Source organism: Peromyscus leucopus, chromosome 8a (assembly GCF_004664715.2).
Source record: "Peromyscus leucopus breed LL Stock chromosome 8a, UCI_PerLeu_2.1, whole genome shotgun sequence".
NCBI lineage: Eukaryota > Metazoa > Chordata > Mammalia > Rodentia > Cricetidae > Peromyscus > Peromyscus leucopus.
Genome location: NC_051085.1, coordinates 26,867,281 through 26,887,168, shown reverse-complemented (window position 1 = coordinate 26,887,168; position 19,888 = coordinate 26,867,281). Strand labels below are relative to the sequence as shown.

Genomic DNA, 19,888 nt, shown 5'->3' with positions numbered 1-19,888 from the left:
CAGCTTTGGTCCCCTTCAGAGCACTTGGGGGAACCACACTTCTGTTAGTGGCTGTGGGTCTGCTCAAGACTAAGAGGAGAGTGAGGGATACCCTCAAGGAATGCTTCTGAATTTCAGGAGAGCAGTGGCTTTACAAACAAATAATAATCTATGCAAAGCAATTAACAGAACAGGGTCACTGATCAAAAGCAGTCAGTCACCTTAATTACTGGAGCCTTACATCATCTCACCTCAGTACTTGGAGTATTTTTGTTGTTGTTGTTGTTACTTACAGTCCATTTTTTAAAATTTTTTATTTTTATTCTTTTAAATTTTTTTTATCTTATAATTTAATTTAAATTTACACATCAACCATGGATTCCCCTGTCCTCCCGCCCTCCCCCAAGCCCACCCCCCATTCCCATCTCCTCCAGGGCAAGGACTCCCCTAGGGATTCAGCTTAGCCTGGTAGATTCAGTCCAGGCAGGTCCAGTCCCCTCCTCCCTTTACCCAGGCTGAGCAAAGTGTCCCTGCAGAGGCCTCAGGCCTTCTGGAATTCCTTCCCTACCTTCCTTTTCAAAGCCCGAGCACTGTGAGTCCTCACCACAGTTTCAGTGAAATATTTGATGCTGTTAGCGTTTCTTTTTCATTGTGGATATTTTCTTCTTTTGTCTCTAGTTTTTCTTACCTCTAATTTTCAATCTCTTCCTTTTTACCCTTAAAAAAATTTTAATCACATTTACTTAGCATATGTACGTGCACACATATGTGAGGAGGTCAGGCATAACTTTCAGGGGTCAGTTCTGTCCTTTTACTATGTAGGTTCTGAGGCTCAAACTGAGGGGTCAGAATTGGCAGCCAGCACCTGCTGAGTCATCTCTCTGGTCCTTCCCATACTTCTTTGAATACTTAGGAGATACTGATGTTCTCTAAGGTTTATTCCTTTGCTCACATCTTAGTTTTAGCCAACAGAGTAAACTCACATTCATGTATATTTATAATATAATAACACCCTCCCCCAAATATTCATGCCTGGGCCTGTCTTTTTCTAAAAATTCACATTTAACAAGTAAGACACCATTATTAGCACTTTCTTTCAATGCTAAACACATTCTGAACCAAAGTGGGGTACTTTGTATTCTCAACATACATGAGTATGGCTGAGTATTTGCTGGCACTGTTACTCCTAGCCAGTCTCTTAACTAGAAGGCACCCCCCACCAGCATTCATAGCTCATAAAATCACTGCCCTTACTGATATGCTAATTCCACATAAATACACTAATTATGCTATTTAAAATAGCTTTAGTGAGATATAGTTGACTAGCTGACATATACGTTGTGCATGTTTCAAGTGTACACTCTGACAAAATTTGAAACATCCATACACCCATGGAATACATTACCTCTTTCGAGAAAGTGGGTGTTACTTATCCCTCCAAAAGCTTCCTTGTGAGATTTTGTGGGTACACCTTCTTACCCCTCTTCTAACATAGTTTGACACCCATATGCTTTGTGTGACTGTAGAAGAGTTTGCATTACCCTTATAATTTAATACAATGTACTCCAGTGTGTCTAACTTACATCACTCATTATTTTTCTATCCATTCATTTCTCTCATAGTAATAGTTGGTTAGTTTTGTGGTCAAGTAGTGTTCTATAATATCCTTTTAATGGTATGAACATTTGGGCCAATGATTTGTTCAGATTTATGCTTTCAAACCCCACAAGAGGGAGAAAAATGGCTGGTTCTTAGGGCTGGTGAGCTTGCACAATATTTACCCATGTTGTGCCATCTTCCATTCTCTGCTACAGTGTGTAGGGCTTCTCCTGTCCTGAATCTTTGCAGAACTGGGTATGACTGGGTTTTTAAATTTCAGACATTCTGGTGTCCATGGAGTGGCATCCTTTTCACATTTTCCTAGTGTCAAGTTCCACCGTGACATAAAATTTATTTCACAATCATGTATGTAATTTTTCAATATTGCTTCTGCATGTTCAATGACTATATTCTTCCACTGAGATTTCATTTCCCAACCATATATAATAAGACATCTGAATTGGTTTGTCTTTTGTTAATTATTTGTTTATAACCATTGCCTGATTTTCTCTTGTGGCTTCCACACTCTTCTCCTTAATATGAAAGATAATTTACGCTAATTAACCTGCCAGAATACTATAATCCTTTAAAGGTATCAGAGAAGATATATTAGATATATAAAAACATGTGGAATACCAGACATCTATATAATTTTAATAAAACAAAAATGCCACCTATTTGATTTGAGCAATGGGGGGCTGGAGGCTAGAAAACAAATACAGCAGGAGAAGCTCCCAAGCTAATCTGAGGATCCAACTTCTGGACAAATGAAGTATATGGGATTTAATGTGATTTTTTTTTTTATGGGGAAAGAGTAGTATGCTTCGTTCTATAAAGACTCCCAAGTAAAAGTGAGAGCGATGCCCTGGACGGAGGTATTTCAGAAGGCAGAGCAGAATGGGAGCCCAGAGTCAACCCAGAAGGCACTTAGCAAAGGGGAGGGAGGCACCAGCAACAGTAGTTAGTATGAGGATCAAAATGCAGAATAGAAACGATGTGTAGGACACTGTATAGGTTCAGGACTGTCAAGGTTCCCTCTGATTTCTGAACCCCAGAGAGGTAATAATGTAAGTTTAGTGGGAACTGGAAAAAATAACACCATTTGGGGGCAATGATTGAGCTACAATAAACTGGAACGCTCCTTTAATGACTTTTACATTTACACAGTACTGTAATTTGACTTTGGGATTAATTGCTTCAATGGACAGAACAAAAATACACAAGGTAACAGGAAAATTACAGTAATTGATTTATTTCCAAGGTGACAATATATGGAAATTATACTCCTATGAAGCTGAATCATCCCACACCCATGGTTTTACCTATAGATTTATTGAACACACTGCTGTCTTTAGAATTTGTAGCACTAGCCTGCCCAGCACAGCACTCTTGTGTTTTCTTATACCTTTCTCACAATGCACATTGAACTTTTCTTCCAGCTTGTCAGTCTCTGACCTCTTGTTTTCTCCTGTGCCTCATCGTCTGGGGAGAATGACCCGAGAATGTCCATGTCTCCTAATGTGCACCTCTTGTGTGACTTGACTCTTCTCCTCTGCCTGCCTTGAACTGGGTCCTGCATTCCGGAGCATTCCTGCTGGACTAGTAACCGCTCCTCTCTTCGTCATTTGACTTTCTTCGGGCACATTCTTCACAGCCTACCATCACGCTGAAGAATTGTTCATTCATTCTCTCTCAACACTTACAAGTATTTAGGACATGCTAGAAACTGATGGAGAACACTAGAGTGTCCTCTCACCTCCTACCACCTGCCCTCTGATTCCACATCCACACTGTCAGCTACTGCCTTTTCCTTGTGTTCTCTGTCTGAGCCAGACCTCCTTCAGAATCAGATTGTCGTCACGGCGCTTGCCTTCCCATAGTCCTTTGCACCCTAACGAGTTAACCTGACTACCTGATACCATTCTTTCCAAGAATAATTATGGCTTCCACATTTCCCCTGATAATGAGTTCCTTTGCTTTTATTTTCTGTCAGCATTCTATGATCTGTGATAAGCCAAATTCTTCTTCTTCCTTTTTCTTTGAAATAAGAGTTTATGTAATCATGGCTAGAACTTTACTAGGTAATCCAGGATGACCTTTAATCAATCCTCTTGCCTCTACTTCCCAAGGGCTGGGATTATAGGCCTGGGCCACCATGTACAGCTCCTCATTCTTTGAGGAAATTATTTCTTGTCCTTCTTTAACATTAGGTTTTTGCAAGGATTCATTTAATCTTTCTCTGATTATTTCTCGATGGCTTCCTTTACAGGGTCTCCATTTAATTGCTCTTTCAATATTTGTGGTGGGTCATCTTGATCTGATATCATACACAGTTTTTTCTCACCCTTACTCATATTTGACCATTCTGGATATGAAAATGATTCCAACTTCTCCATCTCCTCTCTAGAATTCCATGATTCTTACCACATCTAATTGCCTGCACCTAGGGAAGGTGCACAGCTTCCCTAGGTTACTGAAGGTACTGAAAGTAACTTGAATACAATTGGTCTCAAATAGAGCTGACTATTTTTCAAGGGAAAAAAAAAACCAATAACCCTGTTATTGTCTCTCAATTTAACAATTCCTTCAATAGCGCTGGCATAATCTTGTTGTCTAAGGAAAAGGGATTATTCCAGATCTTGTTCCTCTAAGCTTATAAGGCTTAAGATACTTGGTATTAGTCAACTCCATTCTCCCCCTCTCTAGTCTCATTATTGACTTCAATTTTATTCTTTTTACTGATTCTCTGAAGATCTCGGTAGCAAACAAAATGGTCACACACATACTGACCAAATTTGCTATGGAAGAAATTTCAGTGAAGTCCAGATCCAATAATACCACCATCTTGGTGAAGAGTTAAATTTCCCTGTGACTAAAGTCATTTTCTTAGCTCACAGGCCTATGCAGAGAGTCACCCTGCTATCTAAGTCTAATTCAGTTATTTCCTAACATCATTCATTCATTTAGCCTACATGTTTATTGATAGCTATCAGTGTGTCTGCCAACATGTGTCTGGCAGAAACGTTTCTATTGCAGCAGCTGAAGGATTTATGTGAGTAAAGGTGTTTGGGAAACACCCAATCAAATGTTCTTACACAGGGTTTGTATGACTTGTGAGCACCGTGTCTCTCTTACATGGGGATGAAGAATGCAGCACACCAGCTACCGAAGAGCAACATTAGCTTTGTCTCCCCTAACGAGTTTCTCCAAGCACCTCCTCCTGCTCCAAGGAGATGCCGTTTCAAACTGGTGCATCTTGTTCTCCAGTGGCTCCAGGGTTGGTGCAGCATTCCTCTGAAATTTCTGCAGAGGCTCTTCACCTACGCCACTCTTCCACACTTGCTCGTGTTTCAGGAGCACTCCCTCGAGCGGATTTCTCCATCCCACACTTCTCTTCTGAGACTATGTGCCAACCAGCTTTGTATCAGCATGATATAAGTTAGAATCATCTGAGAGGAGGAAGCCCCATTTGAGAGAAAAAAAAATGCCCCTGTAAAATTTGGCTGTGGGCACACCTGTAGGTTATTTTCTTAATTAGTGATTGATCTTGGAGGGCCCAGCTCATTTGTGGGTTGTGCCAGCCCTGTAAATGGTAGGGTGATCCTGGGTGCTATAAGAAAGCAGGCTGGACAAGCCCCGAGGAGCAAGCCAGTAAGCAGCACTCCTCCATGGCCTCTGCATCAGCTCCTGCCTCTGGGATCCTGCCCTGCTTGAATTCCTGTCCTGACTGTCTTCAATGATGTTATGGATGAGTAAATAAACAAACTAAAGTAAATAAAATGAATGAACAAAACCTTCCCTCCCCAAGTTGCTTTTGGTCATGGTATTTTATCACAGCAATAGAAAACCTTATGAAGACAGAATGCTACCTTATGATACACAACTCTATCAGCAATTAACCATCCCTGTATCATCTGACTGTAAGTTTCTTGAAGGCAAAGATTTGCTTCAGATTACCTTTAGTCCTTGCACAGCACTTAGTATATGATTGGCAAAAGTTTATCAAATACGGAGTATGGGGGACAATGATGGTGCACACATCACATTGGTAAAATATCACAATGGCAACATCAACATTAATTAGGTCCATTTCTATTTACATAGGCATCAAAGTTTGGGTTTCAGATATTGGCAATGCCACAGGACAGAGAATTATGAGATGCTATCCAAATAACCATTGTACCATTACACCAAATTGAGAACTAAGAGACAGGGCCTCCCATCTTGGCTATGTTTATCTGTCTTGCTTTAATTTGCTTTCTATTGCTCTGATAAAATACTCTCACCAAAAGCAATTTAGGGGAGTAAAGTGTTTATTTGACTTAGAGGTTATAGTTCATCACAACAAAAGCTGAGGCAATCACTCAAGACTGGAGCTTGAAGCAAAGGCCAGAGAGGAATACTACTTACTGGTTTGCTTCCTGACTCACCTTTAGCCACTTTTCATAAACAGCCCATGTCCACCTGCCTTGAGATGGTACCATCTACTGTGGGCTGGCCCACTGTACACTAATTGGCAATTAAGGAAATGCCCCACAGGTAAAAACTGATGGAGGCGCCGGGCGGTGGTGGCGCATGCCTTTAATCCCAGCATTCGGGAGGCAGAGGCAGGCGGATCTCTGTGAGTTTGAGGCCAGCCTGGACTACCAAGTGAGTCCCAGGAAAGGCGCAAAGCTACACAGAGAAACCCTGTCTTGAAAAACCAAAAAAAAAAAAAACAACAACAACAACAACAAAAAACTGATGGAGGCATTCTTGATGTGAGGTTATATCCTCTCAAGTGTCTTGAGCTAAAAAGTTTAGCCGGCACACACACACACACACACACACTCACCCCACACCATCATATACATATACACAAGTACACATACATCTGCATGTCTGTCAGCATGTATAAGTTTAAGGGTGCACTTCCCATTCTCTAACAACAGATCACAATACACCCTCATATGATCAACTGAAATAATGTTCAATTTTAAAAAGTCTCATAACCATAGCAAATGTCACACCATTACTTCTCAATTAATTGCTGGAACATATTTACAGTTTTTTTTTGGCATTTTTGGAGATCAAGGAATTGATAGTTGTGTCATTCCACCCTACAGATTCTAAACTAAAGGAAACATCTCAACAAGATAGAAAAGCACACAAACCTGTTATGGGGTATAATTTCACAAGTTGTAAGACACTTTTATGCTTTCAAATTAAGCTCTTGGTTTCAAAAAGGAAAATGACAGAACCATTTGGCTCTTCAATCAGTCTTGTCTAATCCAAACCACCCATAATGTAAGCCAAAGAAATGACTGTATCAATTTTCCCCAGAACTTGTGAGTAGCTGAAATTACAGGCAAGGTCCTTCTCCTGATTAGGATCGCGGGTGCTTTGGATGGCATGATTAGGGCCCACACTGCATTCTTGCTCTAAAAACTCACCTTGTTTCTGAATCCTTGACAGGGTGAACGACTTCCATTTCCCGTCATTATGGTTTTGATTGCTGACAACAGAAGCCATTCCTGAACCCAGATCATAGCTGACTTTTATGTGCCCATCACTGAGTTCGACACTCATGAAATCTTTCTATTAATAGAGTAAAAATACACCAGTGATTAGATACACAGAGAAATATATGTGTATTCGCTTTTTTTATGGGGTTTATAAAAGGGCCTTATGGCTAGATTGTGGCATGTGTCACTCTGACAGAAGTACATTTCAGAAATAGAACTAGTGTTACTCTTTGTAATTTTCTTTGCTTGGGAGTATGATGTTATAGTGCAGATGGCCACCATCAAATTACTGGGACACATTCTCTCATGATGGGGGGGCAAAGTGGGTTTCTTTGGAAATTGTATTAAGCACATCAAATGTTAAGATCCCCAAACAAATTTACTAAAGAAATGTAGGCCTGAGAAAAAGGATGCCTAGGAGTATTTAGAAATATCTTTCAGCTTAGGTCTCTTAAATAAAGCTAGGGAACTAGGATTGTTGCTACATACCTCTATCCTGGGAAAGTTATCACTGGGTGCTTCTCATAAAGAGCTATCCATGTAGTGATACTTCAGAGAAAAAGTAACTAAACTGTATTGTGATTAAATCATCACTGAAAACATACAAGCATTTCCTGTATCATTCTTGGTTACAACACAACCATTACTGACTCCCTTTAGGTTTAGCTGGTAATTTCATCAATAACTAATAATTGTATTGGTTTTCTACAAAAAAAAAAAAAAACAGAAGCAAACACATCTCCCATTCTCCACGTTACCAGGTCTCGTGTGGCAAGATACATCAGGAGAGCACTTGATGAAAATGTCCGGAACTTGAACATGACTGTGGAGATGTTGGGGTACCAGCGGATGGGGCGGCTCACCAATGCATAACCTTCTCCATCAAACTGAATAGTACCCTCACTGTCTTCCACTTGTGGACTGAAAAGAGACATTTCACATCAGTTAGACCTCTTTGGTCTGTCATCCTTCACTGAACAAGACTATCCCCCAGGACGGGATGGCAAGCTGTTGTAGGACAGAAACTATCTAAACACGACACATGTCCTTCTCACTTCCACCTCCACTCGTTACACTCTTAGACTCCAAACCATAATCTCTTACCTAGACTTTCATGGGCATTTTTAGGCAAGCACTTAGTATAAATTTGCATAACATTTAAGTACTTCTTAGTGATATTTGTGCACCCTGTTAGAATTTGGGATAGACTGAATCTATTATGACACTTCCTGTCTAGATAGCATAGTAGAATATAGACCCCAATCTCTAAACCATTGCTGTTAAACAAGTTCTCCTTGGACAAATTAAATTCAGACAATGAAAGATGCCTGCATTTCACTTTGTGTTTTTAAATTGTGTTTGTCAGTATGTGACTTTAAGAGATTATTCAAAAGTTATGGGTCCCTACCTATGGCAGCCATACACTCAGCATCTATGCTAGCCCTTGCTTAACAGATTATGATAAACATTTGTGGAATGAAGGAGAATTTCATATAGCAAAATGATTCATAGATAATATATGTTCAATATTAGCTTAATAACTAACGATTAAGATAAATATTACAAATATAACAATTGAAAACTATTAGCTTTTCAAATGTGAGTTTATCTCATCTATGTATCTTGGCATCTAAGTATCTAACCATGTACCCATCTACCCAGCTACCTACCTACCCACACACCCAATCATTTATGTATCAGTTGTTCTTTCAGAAGAATTCCCATTCTGGGGAGAGTTTTCAGACGTTCAACATCTGCGTATTCATAATCATTTAAGTTCTGAAACTGGATTATTGTATAGTTTTGAGGGTAGAGAGGATAATGAAAAGTGTGATGGTTTGGGGCTGGAGAGATGGCTCAGAGGTTAAGAGCACTGGCTGCTCCTCCAGAGGTCCTGAGTTCAATTCCCAGCAACCACATGGTGGCTCACAGCCATCTGTAATGAGATCTGGTGCCCTCTTCTGGCCTGCAGGCGTACATGCAGACAGAACACTGTATTATGATACATAAATAAATCTTTTAAAAAATTGTGATGGTTTGTCATAAAATAATTGCCTAAAATGTGATTTTCATTAAATCATGGCTAATGAGATCAAAATTATAGAGTATAAAATTGAGTGTGCTGTGTAGGAAGAGCTGTTTCACACTTGTACAAGTTGGCTTGCTCTTGGTTCCTTGTTAGAAAGGATTAAAACAGTAAATATAAGATAAACGATGCTTTTTGTGTGTGTGTGTTTATAAAAAATCTTTACTTGGAAATGGAGGAGCTAAATTAGCTTATTAGTCACATACTTGATAGTGAGTAACTTTGCTGTAATTTAGTCTTTCATCATGATAGCACAGTAAGTTCTGGAGCACCACACTAGAGATAAGAGGCTGTTACAAGAGACTCCATACATGTTTCTTGTGGTTCTCCTTGACCAGAACTGTACCAAGAACATCTCAGGAAAGGACTGTGGGAGTCCATCACATCCACTTTCGACCTTCTTTGTCTCCTATACATTGTTACTTACTGATAACTTTAAAATTATTTCCCAAACCCCCCCCCCCCAAAAAAAAAAACTCACTACACAATTCTAGATTCAAAAGAGAAATACCAGTTTATTTTTTGTTACAAAACTTAGGAAATTTAAGCCCTGACATCCTTGTGTCCCTAATCTATCTTCTTTTCAGTGTGAGTTAGATATCAGGTACACTGGCAACTGCTGGAGAACCTCACAGAAGTCATATAACAATTAATGTTGGAATTCCCCAAGCGTGACATGAAAGTTTCAGTCATTTTTAGATTTCTAAAGTCCCTTCCAACATTGATAACATTATCTCACTCAAGCAAAAGACGATTTACGGGTGTTTCTGGCTAGAAGTGAGCCAGCCAATAGGCAGCACACCTTCACTCAATTCATCACTGACACTAGTCAAAAAAGGGAAATCCGGCTTTGAATGAGTAACTTTGAGGTGGGAAAAGTTAGTTCATTTAGGTATATGCTACATTTCAACATGCCACATTGTATCAATTTCCTGTCTATTTTGATCATACTCTTAAAGGAACTGTGGCAAGGCTTTTATACCTAACAAACACAGGCTATCAAATTTTGCCTTTTATTTCTGTGCTAAACCCGTGTGTCTAGTCAAGTAAGTGCAGAATGAATCTGCTGGTCTGCAGCAGCCACATTCTATGGACAGTTGTCAGCGTAGAAATGAATGTATATTGTGTCTTAGTACTTAAAATTTCTTTGTAATTTTGATGTTCAGCTAAATGTATTTTATTTCTAGCAGTTTCTGTATTTTAATCCAAAAGTGATGTCTTATATTAAAAAAATGAGTTACTCCCCAACTGACATTCTAAGCATTACAACTGCAACCTTTACATTATTTATCTAAAAACACTGCTTTCTAAGACAGACATTCTGATGTCTCTACAGAATGTTCCCAGCCTACCTCCTGTAGACTTACCTTTTATCTTTCTCACAAAATCAATTTTGTCCTCTAAATTGCATGATTGGTCTTTCTGTAAAAATGTAACAAAGCTTTCTCTAAAGAAAGCAAAGAACAATACCTAGAGTTCTACAAATATTATTGTTACAAATGGAAGATCAAATGGGACAACAGTGCTTCAGGAGATCATCAAAATGTATGCAGCTATAAAATCAAAGTGCATTGAAGAATAATAGCAATCCTAATCAAAATAATCCATAAAGCAAAAGGATAAATAATTCTATAGTGGAATTTTTTTATGTAAACATAGAACTTTAAAAAGAAAAGGGTAGTTTTGCAGCTGGGTGCATAGGGAAGAAGTCCTAATTAGCTTTTTGTCCTTGATGTAATGTCATTTGGGGAGAGGGCATATGAATTGAGAAAATCTCCCTACCACGTTGGCCTGTGGGCAAGCCTATGTTTTTGTTTTCCTTGGTTAATGGTTGATGTGGGAGGGCTCAGTCCATTGTGGGCTTTTCCCTCTGCCAGGCAGATAATCCTGGATCCTGTAGGAAAGCAGGCTGAGGAAGCCAGAGGGAGCGATCCAGTAAGCAGCACTCCTCTGTGACTTCTGCTTCAGTTCCTACCTCTAGGTTCCTTCCCTGCTTGAGTTCCTGCCCTGCCTTCCCTTGATGATAGACTGTGATGTGAAACTGTAAGCTGAGATAAAGCCTTTCTTCTCCAAGTTGCTTTTAGTCATGGTGTTTTATCCTCAGCAAGGGAAATCTAACTGAGACAGCGGGGTCAATACTGCAGAGGGGTGGGGCTTAGTCAAAGTATATCATGGTAGAGAATTGGGCGGTCAACATCGACTATCTCCGGGCTCTCCACATTCTACTCGGTTAGACACATTGTTGATGTTCACCTCAGGGTGGCAGGCTGCTTTACAAAACAGATTTCCAAAGTTATTTTTTAATACCCCATTCAAAGGGATTTTAAAAACTGTGCTTTATAATTTAACCACCTTATTGATTTTTCTCCTTTCCTTGTGATACAACTTTTGATGACTGAGTTTTAATTCAGTTCTTCCTAGTATCAGAAGATTGGAAGTTTAAATTCCCTATGTAATACATTATATATTGAATTTTTTTTTACGCAGCTGATAATGTGGTGTTCTTACAAACTGTGCAGGACAGAATGACGATTTGATGTTTTAGGGTAATCAGGCACGTTCAATCTGTGGTCTATGGGTACGTGTATTCCAAGATAGCTAGGAATGTGACCCAATACATTTATAGATGACAATATCATACCACAATGTCAAGTGGTTGGATAGTTCTGCAAGATTTTCTTTTACTTCTGTTGTTAATAATCTCCTAAAAATTCCAGTTAGAAAACTAGCAAGAAAATGTTTAGGGCAAGTCTAGACCTCATCTGTCTTAGGCTGGTGTTGAATTTATAATCTTCCTATCTCTTCATTCTTAGTTCTGGGATTATAGGCATGTACAAGCAAGCCTTACATTGTATCTCATGGCTTTTGTTGAACTGAAAGAATTTTATACACAGCTTTCCATATTCTGTGTCAATATGTTCTCGATAAAATCACCTTAAATATGTCAGACTTTCAACCTGTCTTAATGCCATGTTGATAAGGTTGTGATACCAGAAGAAAGACATTAAAACTTTTTAAAGATATTTTGGAAACTCTTACTGAAAAGAATTGTAGAGATATTTAGAAGAAAATGTACACTGCGTTTTGCTGCATTAATGGGATTTGGGGTTTGGGGTTTGGAAATGCCTATGCATTCTTTAAATTAGAATTAAAAACACAAACTACTTAGTACCTCTGAATTCTTGTGTATTTTTACATTAATCTTTTGGGTATTTAATGTGTTCTTCAGAATTTTACTATAATTGAATCACTTTCAGACTCAAATGACTAGGGGATTCTATATTTTCATGTTGAGAAATTCCCTACTTTTAGATTATTGTTTTTATACTCTCTACTCTGGTTCATATAAAAGCATTTATTTTCTACACATGAATTTTATGCTGGATATGAATTTAAAATCCTGTTTGTTCTGGACTCTTTCTTACATTTGATGCTATGTATTATGGTACTTCCTCCTGGACTGACTGGGCACCTGTCATCCACCCCCACCCCCACCCCCACTTTAAGCAGCATCTCAAGGTCCTCCAGTTATCCCTGTAAGCACTTGCAGGATCTCAGATGTCAGTCTGAAAGGTCCTACGGGAAAAGTCATGTAAGTTAGGCATCTATATGTATGCTTAATCAGTTTGGGGAGTTCTCTCCTTATAAAATAATAATTATGACCAGAAGTCATTAATAGATAAGCAAACTCTCCTGGCCACGAAGAGACACTGGCATAGCACGAGGCTAGTCTTAATTGACTGTGGTTCAAATCGCTCATCTGTGCAGATTTTATAAAAACACATGGCCATGCAAATGTGTTGAAGGGCACTTTCAAGGTCCTTGGAAAATGCTTGCCAGGATTGGGCCAGGACTTTAAAGTTTTACTCACTTTTGGTAAGTCCACCATAAGCACAGTCAACCCCGTTCTGCGTCCTGATAGACGGATACACAGTAAAATGGAACTTGTGTGATGCACAGAACAGACCTTCCCATCTAAACTCACCTGACAGTGCAGCCTTTGCAATCTCCTTCTTTTTCCCGGAAGTTCCATAAGCCTATAGGTTTGTTGTCAAAGTATGTTTCTCCCATACAACCGGTGAATGTGATCACCCGTACAGCGTCAGCCTTCTGCAGAGACACATGTGGCATTTGTTAGCATTAAGGATTTCACGAATTGCAGTAGTTGTGACTTATTAGTGACAGAAGGCAGAGTAGCTCTTATCCATTCCATATGACAGTCTGGGCAGTCTTCTTATGCCCTCACAGCTACTACAGCATAGATCAAAAAGGGGAAAGCTCAAATATTTCATCAGTGGGTCCTGGTTATCTTTTACATACTATCTCAAATGGAACTCAATGTACATGTATTATCTCTATTAGCAAAAGCAATTGTCCTTTTGTGTCCTCTAGTGCTTTGTTAAAACCCCTCTGCAGTGTACAGTCCTTAGATTCTGAAATCTCTTACATAAAATGGTGTAGTATTTGTAGATAACATACACACATCCTTCTATATACTTCAAATCATCTCTAGGTTACATTATAAACATAAAGCAATGTAATATAAATTCTGTGTGGTTAGTTATCACACTATGTTATTTACAAAAAAAGGCAAGAAAACATCTGTATATTTTAAATGTAGGTGCAATTTTTATTTTTCAAACATTTTCCATTCTTTATTTGCTGAGTCTGAGGATGGAAAGCCCATTTATACTTGTGGCAGAAAGAAATGATTTTTAGCTTCTAACCTTAGGCTAGCTACTGAGTTTCTCCACAGATGCCTGCCCCATGGGATCATTGTGAGAGTTAGATTATTTTTGGCCCTAAATCCAATGCCCAGGACAGACAAATGTATATTAAGAAGTAGTGCATGGATACTGCTTACTTTGGGCAAATCTGGCCTACAGCACACTAAGATGTTTCCCTTCAGGTCATGAGAGAATTCACACAGAGTTATTAATGATGAAGGAGAGATCATATGCAAAATTAAATTGCAACAGTCCTCTCAACCTTCCTAATGCCGAGACCCTTTAATACAGTTCCTCATGTGGTGACCCCAACCATAAAACCATTATTTCCATTGCTACTTCTAACTCTAAGCTTTCTGCTGTCATGAGTCATAGTGTAAATAGCCGTATTTTCTGATGGTCTTAGGTGACCCCTAAGGGGTCAAGACCCACAGGTAGAGAACTGCTTGTAAGGTGTTCATTCCCCGCCAGGTAAGCCTACATCTCAAGAGATTAAGGAGAATGGCAGCAGCTTTGTAAGAGAGGACCATATATATCCACACAGGTTCTGTCTGCTGCTGTCCCCAGCGCAGTCTGGGATCTAAGAGGACTTCCATAGACTTTTCTGTTGAATGTCAGTTCTGATGTCATTGCTGCAGAGACAGGTCTTCTTCAGCTTGGTGAACACTACAGTCACAAAGGAGGAAAAAGACCAGGTCTAAGCTAGAAAACCTTGTTTAAACACCTCTTGTCTCAGCCCTGATTTACAAAATAGTGGCATAATCTGCTCCCTACATCAGAAATTATGTCAAAGCTAGCGGTGATGGCTAATTTCATTGTCAGCTTAAAAGTATTTTGAACCATCATGGAAATACGCTCCTGGGTGTGTTTGAGGGTATTTCCAGAAAGGTTTACCTGAACAGAGAAGACTAACCCTAAATATGGATGGCACCATCCTATAGCCTGGTATCCTGGATAGATTTGTATCAACTTGATGCAAGCTAGACTTATCTGGGAGTAGGAAACCCGATTAAGAAAATGCCTCCATCAGATTGCTTGTAGGCAGGTCTGTAGGGTACTTTCTTGACAAATGACTGATGTGAGAAGGCCCAACTCACTGGGGTTGTGCCACTGCTGGGCAGGTGGTCCTGGGTTGTATAAGAAAACAGGCTGAACAAGTTCTGGGGGAACAAGCCAGGAGGCAGCACTCCTCCATGGCTTCTGTTTCAGTTTCTGCCTTCAGGCTCCCATCTTGCTCCAGTCCCTGCCTTGGCTTTCCTCCGTGATGGACTATGCTCAGGATATGTAAGCTAAATAAGCTCTTTCTACCCCCCCCACGCCCAAGTAACTTTTGGCTGTAGTCTTTATCATGGTATCAGAGAGCTAACTAGGACATGTGCATGTTCCCAGACTGAAGAGAAAGAAAAAAAAAAAAACAAAAGAAAAGAGAGAATGAAAGCACACCAAGCATCAGCTTCCTCCTCTCTTTCCAGAATTCATTGTGAGAAACCACCTCACCCCCCTGTGCCCATGCCTTCCTCTCCCCTCCAGGAGGCATGTACCCCCAGACCAGGAGCCAAAATAAGTTACCCCCTTCTTCATGTTGTTTTGTCTTGTCTTTGATCACAGCAACCAGAGGAGTAATGGATACGTAAGGCTACCCGTACCCAAGTTATCCAGTAAAAAAAAAATAGTTTGAGGTGTTGCAGAAAAACTGTGAGATGATGCTATGAGAACCTGAAGCATTCTGGTGATAGCTTTGGTCCTAACATTAACAATATGCATCTCTCCCCAGCACTGTGACCATGCATAGGAATGGGGACAAGGGCCACAGATGTTAACGAGAGAGGTTTCTGGAATGCTGTCAGCAGCTGGAGCCTCTTGGCTGACTAGACATAGGCCATCCTGCTGCGGCTTCTGCTCCCTCTCTCAGTCTTCTTCCATCCTGAGACGCTGCACTCGAGAACTCTTCCTGATCATTTGAGTTTTAAGCAGGAAGGTTGTTGTGCTTGTAGCTTTTGGTTTATGGTTTGGGTGTCGGGGGACTTAGAACTCTTGGTCCAAGTGATTGCTTAAGGTTTTCTATAGATTTCCTCTGTCTATATGCTCTTCTTATCCTTAGGTCAATTTAGAGTTGCTTTGCACTAGTGACACCCGCATAATAAAAAAGAATGAGCTTGGGCCTGGGGATGTGGCTCAGTTGAGAATGTACCTGCCACACAAGCATGAGGAATGGAATTTGGATCCGCAGCACCTACACAAAGTCAGGCAGGGCAGCACACTGTCACTCAGGCACTGGGGTAGGGACTGAGATAGTGGAGAGCCACACTGGAAGACATCCAACATCCACCTTTGGTGTGTGTGTGTGTGTGTAATTAGATATATAGATATAGATATAGATATAGATATAGATATAGATATAGATATAGATATAGATATAGATATAGATATAGATATAGATATAGATATAGATGTAGATATATACACCACAAAGGCCAAAGGGAATTCATTTACTCCTCCTACGGGAGCATATTACAAGACAGAGCCTTACATGTTGAATACCACATTAAATACCAGCCTATTGGTACCTGGATCCTGGACCTCTCAGCTTCTAGAATAGTGAAAAATCTGTTTATTGCTTACACACTGCTTGCTTTAATAATAGTGTTACAGCAGCCCAAATAAATTAAGATATTTTGTTATGCTATGAATATTAAATAACATGTAAATTGTTTAGAATGTGACTTAGCCCATAGTGAGGATTATCAAATGTTATCAAAGTTTCCTATTGTATCTGTTAACATGAAAGTGAGGCATATATTCGCTGTTCTTTTGTAGTAAAGAACACTGAAGCCCAAAGGGTTAAGTGTCTTATATAAGGACATATTTTATAGGTAGTACAGCGAAAGAAATGCAACCCAGATATGATTTCAAAATCCATGGCTTCGTGCTACTATGTATTGCCCCAGTTTTTCTTCAAGGGAGCAGAGAAAGTTGTCAATATGACTACATACTATTATGTACTATATATATTCATAAGTAGTTCTATGGAGTGAAGATGGTTTTAGTGTGCAGCTGTGGAATCAACTCCCATATTTTAGAGTCACATCTTTTTGCACAAAGCAAACAAATTAGCTTCATGCTCCATGAAAGTTGAGTTCTCAAGAATGTGGGGTCACCCTGGCTTTTTACACTTTCTGGCTAATCTCATCCCAGGGTGATTTTGACAAGCCCAGGATTATCCATTATATTCGGTTGTGTTCCTGCATCTCACCCACAGGTCGATTTTCAACACCTAATTCTATCTAATCAACATAAGCTTCTTTCAGATGCAAGCACTTCGCAATTTGAAATGCACAAGGACCTGCCACGGAGCAATTATGAATATTAAATGTATTGCTCCGAAGGATGAGGAGAAGAGCAACTCAAAAACTTTTTAAAGCAGATCATGATTTGAAAGTGTATGGTCCCTATGATATTTCCTGGAGATTCATAAATCTTTTAATTAGATGTATGAACTTTATTGCACTTCACTTTTATAAATCATAAATTGATTGCAAAAATGATGCATATTTAAGAAACACTTAGCTTTTGAAGTGACTGAAAAAAAAAAAGAATGCCAAAAATGGATGTCACAGTTAAGGAATAAACTACTATTGAAGGCTTAGAAATATGGTACTTCCAGATTTGAATGTTCACAACTCAAATATGGAAGTTCTGTTGGGTGTTATGACACATGCCTGTCATCATTACAGCTGGGAGCTGAGACAGGGGGATTACAAGTTCCAAGCAGGCCTTGGCTACACTGTAAAACTATGTCTCAAAAAATAAAGCAGAGCAAAGAGAAACAAAACACCAAAGCAGAAAGTTCTTTAAATCGATGGTTTCACAAACACAAGTTAAGAAAACATGGGCAGGTGTTTTCAGCGTTCTCCATGCCTTCCCTTCGTTGTCTGTAAAGGGGAGAGGAAGGATGGGGAAAAGCTCATTACCTTTATTTTTCCGGTCAGGCCTCCAACAAACAGCATTGCATTTGCATCCACATCTAGAATGGTATACCCTGGAGGGGACACTGAGTGGTAGGTGCTGGGCACAATGCTGGCTTTGGGCCCATCTAGAGCTCTCACTGAAATAGAACCATTTCTCCCCGTTCTTCAAGCATACATGTGTGTTGAAATAAAAGGAAACAAAATACAGAAAATGAAATATGAATCATATCCTCTCACCTTCAGATTTCAAAGACATAAAACGGAGTTATCTTAGAAAACCTCAGAGAACTGTGTGTTTAGGTCCAAGCATTCTGAAATCAGCGCTTCTCAAACCACTTCCAAGATTTGATCTTTGCTATTTTATTACCTTTGCTAGTCCATTTATACATTTATCTTTGCTAAGTACTTACCATTACATTTAAATAAGGAAATAACAACATAACCCAGGCCATTGGTAAGGAAGAACAGCAACAATTAGACAATAGAATTATTATAAACCAAGAAGAAGGCATTTCTCTGTTGCTTTACATGATAATTTGCTGTCTTATAAGACATGCAACTTAAACAAATTTTATGACTTCATTTAGTATTTTGTTAAAATTAATTCGGCAAGTGGAGTCCTAATGAGCCACCCTTATGCAGCACAGGCTGCATAATTTTGCCTAAAATTCCTTATGATGGATCTTAATTTGTTGAAGTAATCTTCCCAGAATTGTAGGAATCATTGTTTGTCATCCCAGCTTAATGTATAGAGCACAGTCGTTAGTCTGCCGAGTTGTGTATACAAATTTGTAGAAGTACACTTTTAAATTCAGTTAAAAAAATCTTGAAAGCTATTATCATTTTATTTCATTTTCCCTTTTAAGTGATTGATTTGCATGAGTTGTTAAATATGAAAATCTGGTCTCTTCGGAGACAAGCGGTCATGTCAAAACTTCCTTAAATCTCTCTCCCGTCTGTCTCATTGTGGTAAACTCTGTCTTCGAGAAGGCAGCGCTAAGTGAAATATGTGGGAACCAAGAATGGATTTGTTCAACGAGAGTTCTTGAATAGAATGAATCTCTGCTGATATAACTGTACTTTGGGAGAATATATGTCTCTGAACTGAGCAAGGTACTCAATCACTCCAACATTACCGTGGGTGTGAGCACAGCTTTCTCCTTTCTCCTTTTCTGCCCCCATTTAAAGTGGTATGGGTGAATTGTACATGCTAAATATGGGACCCAGTATTTTGACATAGAATAGGCCTGGAGTTGTAGTTACTATGTAGACTAGAAGGGGAACTGAGTACACAAAGATAATAATGACAATTTTTATGCTCTTTTATGTTTAGTAAGAACAAGTAGCTGTATTTTTTTCTTTTTTTCTCCTCAAGTGAAGTAAGATGTCTGAGACAGCTTTTCTTGCCCTGATCCAGCTCTTAGCAGAAAACAGATTAAGGAGTTAGAATTGGAATAGCTTCCCTGGCTTATACCTTGAATGCATGTCTTTTCCTAACAGGAACAACAAATGCACTTTCTCACACATTTATACACATAGCATATAACCTTCACACACATGGATACTCACACACAGCTACATTATTGAAATAGCAACAGAATTTTTTTTTCATAAGCTAGAAATTTACTTCAAAACTTTGCCATCCAGTTATCTTATTCTTTACTGAGACGTTACCTTGATGCTTCAATACGGTACCAATATGAGTCATCGATGGTCAAATCTGGATACTCTACACGGCCAACTCCAGATCCAACGTCCCAGAGGAAGCTGACTTTGCCTTTACGCATTTCGATAGCAAGAAAGTCAATCTAGATCAAAGAAATGTGAAAACAATATGCTTCAGAACAAAGCACTCTGAAAGAGGAGGTTTGTGGAGTGTTTTCTAATGACATGTAAAATAACTGGATTGAGAACTTTTCATAGTTATACCCAAGACACTGTCTTCTATCAGAGGTAGCTGTGGTAGTTTTTCGCAAGGTGAGACAGGCTCCCTCGCATGAATAGCAAATGCTAACTTATGACACA

The 19,888-nt window shown here is 39.3% G+C and overlaps 1 protein-coding gene across 8 annotated transcripts in view; it reads right to left on the bottom strand.

The window, feature by feature from the left end:
* Positions 1-19,888, bottom strand: part of Lama2 (laminin subunit alpha 2) — a 573,571-nt gene that overhangs the window by 41,724 nt on the left and 511,959 nt on the right. For all 8 annotated transcript variants that reach the window (XM_028877376.1, XM_028877370.2, XM_028877371.2 and 5 more), the window contains 5 exons: positions 19,538-19,671; positions 17,867-18,026; positions 13,154-13,278; positions 7,841-8,003; positions 7,011-7,155 (listed from right to left, as the gene is read on the bottom strand). In XM_028877376.1, the coding sequence (XP_028733209.1) occupies positions 7,011-7,155; positions 7,841-8,003; positions 13,154-13,278; positions 17,867-18,026; positions 19,538-19,671 (727 nt within the window). The remainder of the gene's footprint in view (positions 1-7,010; positions 7,156-7,840; positions 8,004-13,153; positions 13,279-17,866; positions 18,027-19,537; positions 19,672-19,888) is intronic.